A 1,246-nucleotide genomic window follows, 5' to 3' on the forward strand; every position below is an offset into this window, starting at 1 on the left:
GGCTATTTTTTGGTTGCAGCCGTCATTGTTGTTTTGGCGGGTCCGGGCTGGGGATTGGAACCCGCCACCTTAGGTGTACATGGCTGGCGCCTTAGCCGGTTGAGCTATAGGCGCCGAGCCTAGAAAAGGTTCTTAATTCACATGTTATCATTGGGGAATATGCAATCCAAAGAGTTTTGATATCTTTTCCTGCTCAAGTGGACAGTGAAGAATTGCCTATGCCTAGGATTGTGGAAAGAGGGCTTTGGCCTTTTGCTGTCTTCTCAAGTTCACAGGCAAAGAGGAGCCTACAGACTCTTAAGATGTGGACAGAGAGAAGCATACAAAGGCATTATAAGATTGTACAGTTTCCAGAACTGAGATTATATATGTGCTTGTTTTTCAGCACCCTGAAGCGGGCCCTTGAAGTCTTCAAGCAGCGTAAGTGATTTTTAAAAAATGCATTTGCTGCCCTTGGCAAGCTCTGTGTCTGTCATCAAAGGTGGGTTTTAATTTGAACAGCAATTTCATATCAGAAAAATGAAAAATTTAGAGCAACTCCTAAGGTCAGAAATAGCTCTGAAGCGTTGAAATGAGCCGCAGAACCCATCCCACTTGCCCACGTGATATGCCTTCCCTTACTTAGAGCAGTGCTTCTCTCGCTGACATGAGCATCAGCGTCCCCTGAAGGACTTGTTATTAGCACAGAGTGCTGGGTCCCATCCCCAGAGTTTCTGATTCAGGAATTCTGGGGTGGGTCCCGAGATTTTGCGTGGCTTGAAAATTCTTAAGTGATGCTAATGTCTGGTCACAGGCTCACGCTGAGAATAGCTGCTATAGAGGGTTGTCTATACTGCTTAGTTTTATCTCAGAGACATAGTTGTCCAGATGCTCATCCACCCACCGCAGCCAGACTTGTCTGGTTCTGGGTTCCTCCTCCCAGAGCCACCTCTGCAGGGCTTCAGACTTTGGGACAGTGTGGTGGGTGTCTTGCCATTTCTCCCAGATCACCAGACATTTTTATCCAGGATAAATCTTTAAGTACAATAAGCGTCAAAGGAAACATTGTCTCAGTTTCCTTACCTCTTGCTTGTGGCCCTACCATCATGTGGAAGTGCTCTCTCCAAAGGCACCAGCAGGCCTTATGTCACTAAGTCCAGCAGACACTCTCAGGCCTCTTCTAACTTAACTCTTCAGTACCACTGCCGCTGTGCGTGCGTGCGTGCGTGCGTGTGTGCGTGCTTGCGTGCGTGCCTGCTTTCCTGCT

The 1,246-nt window shown here is 47.7% G+C and overlaps 1 protein-coding gene across 2 annotated transcripts in view; it reads left to right on the plus strand.

Annotated features, from left to right (window-relative positions):
- Positions 1–1,246, plus strand: part of PSTPIP2 (proline-serine-threonine phosphatase interacting protein 2) — an 82,467-nt gene that overhangs the window by 54,409 nt on the left and 26,812 nt on the right. For both annotated transcript variants that reach the window (XM_023510200.1, XM_023510201.1), the window contains one exon: positions 386–420. In XM_023510200.1, the coding sequence (XP_023365968.1) occupies positions 386–420 (35 nt within the window). The remainder of the gene's footprint in view (positions 1–385; positions 421–1,246) is intronic.

This window comes from Otolemur garnettii, unplaced genomic scaffold (assembly GCF_000181295.1).
Source record: "Otolemur garnettii isolate 467f Iridium unplaced genomic scaffold, OtoGar3 scaffold00012, whole genome shotgun sequence".
In the NCBI taxonomy this organism is placed as follows: Eukaryota; Metazoa; Chordata; class Mammalia; order Primates; family Galagidae; genus Otolemur; species Otolemur garnettii.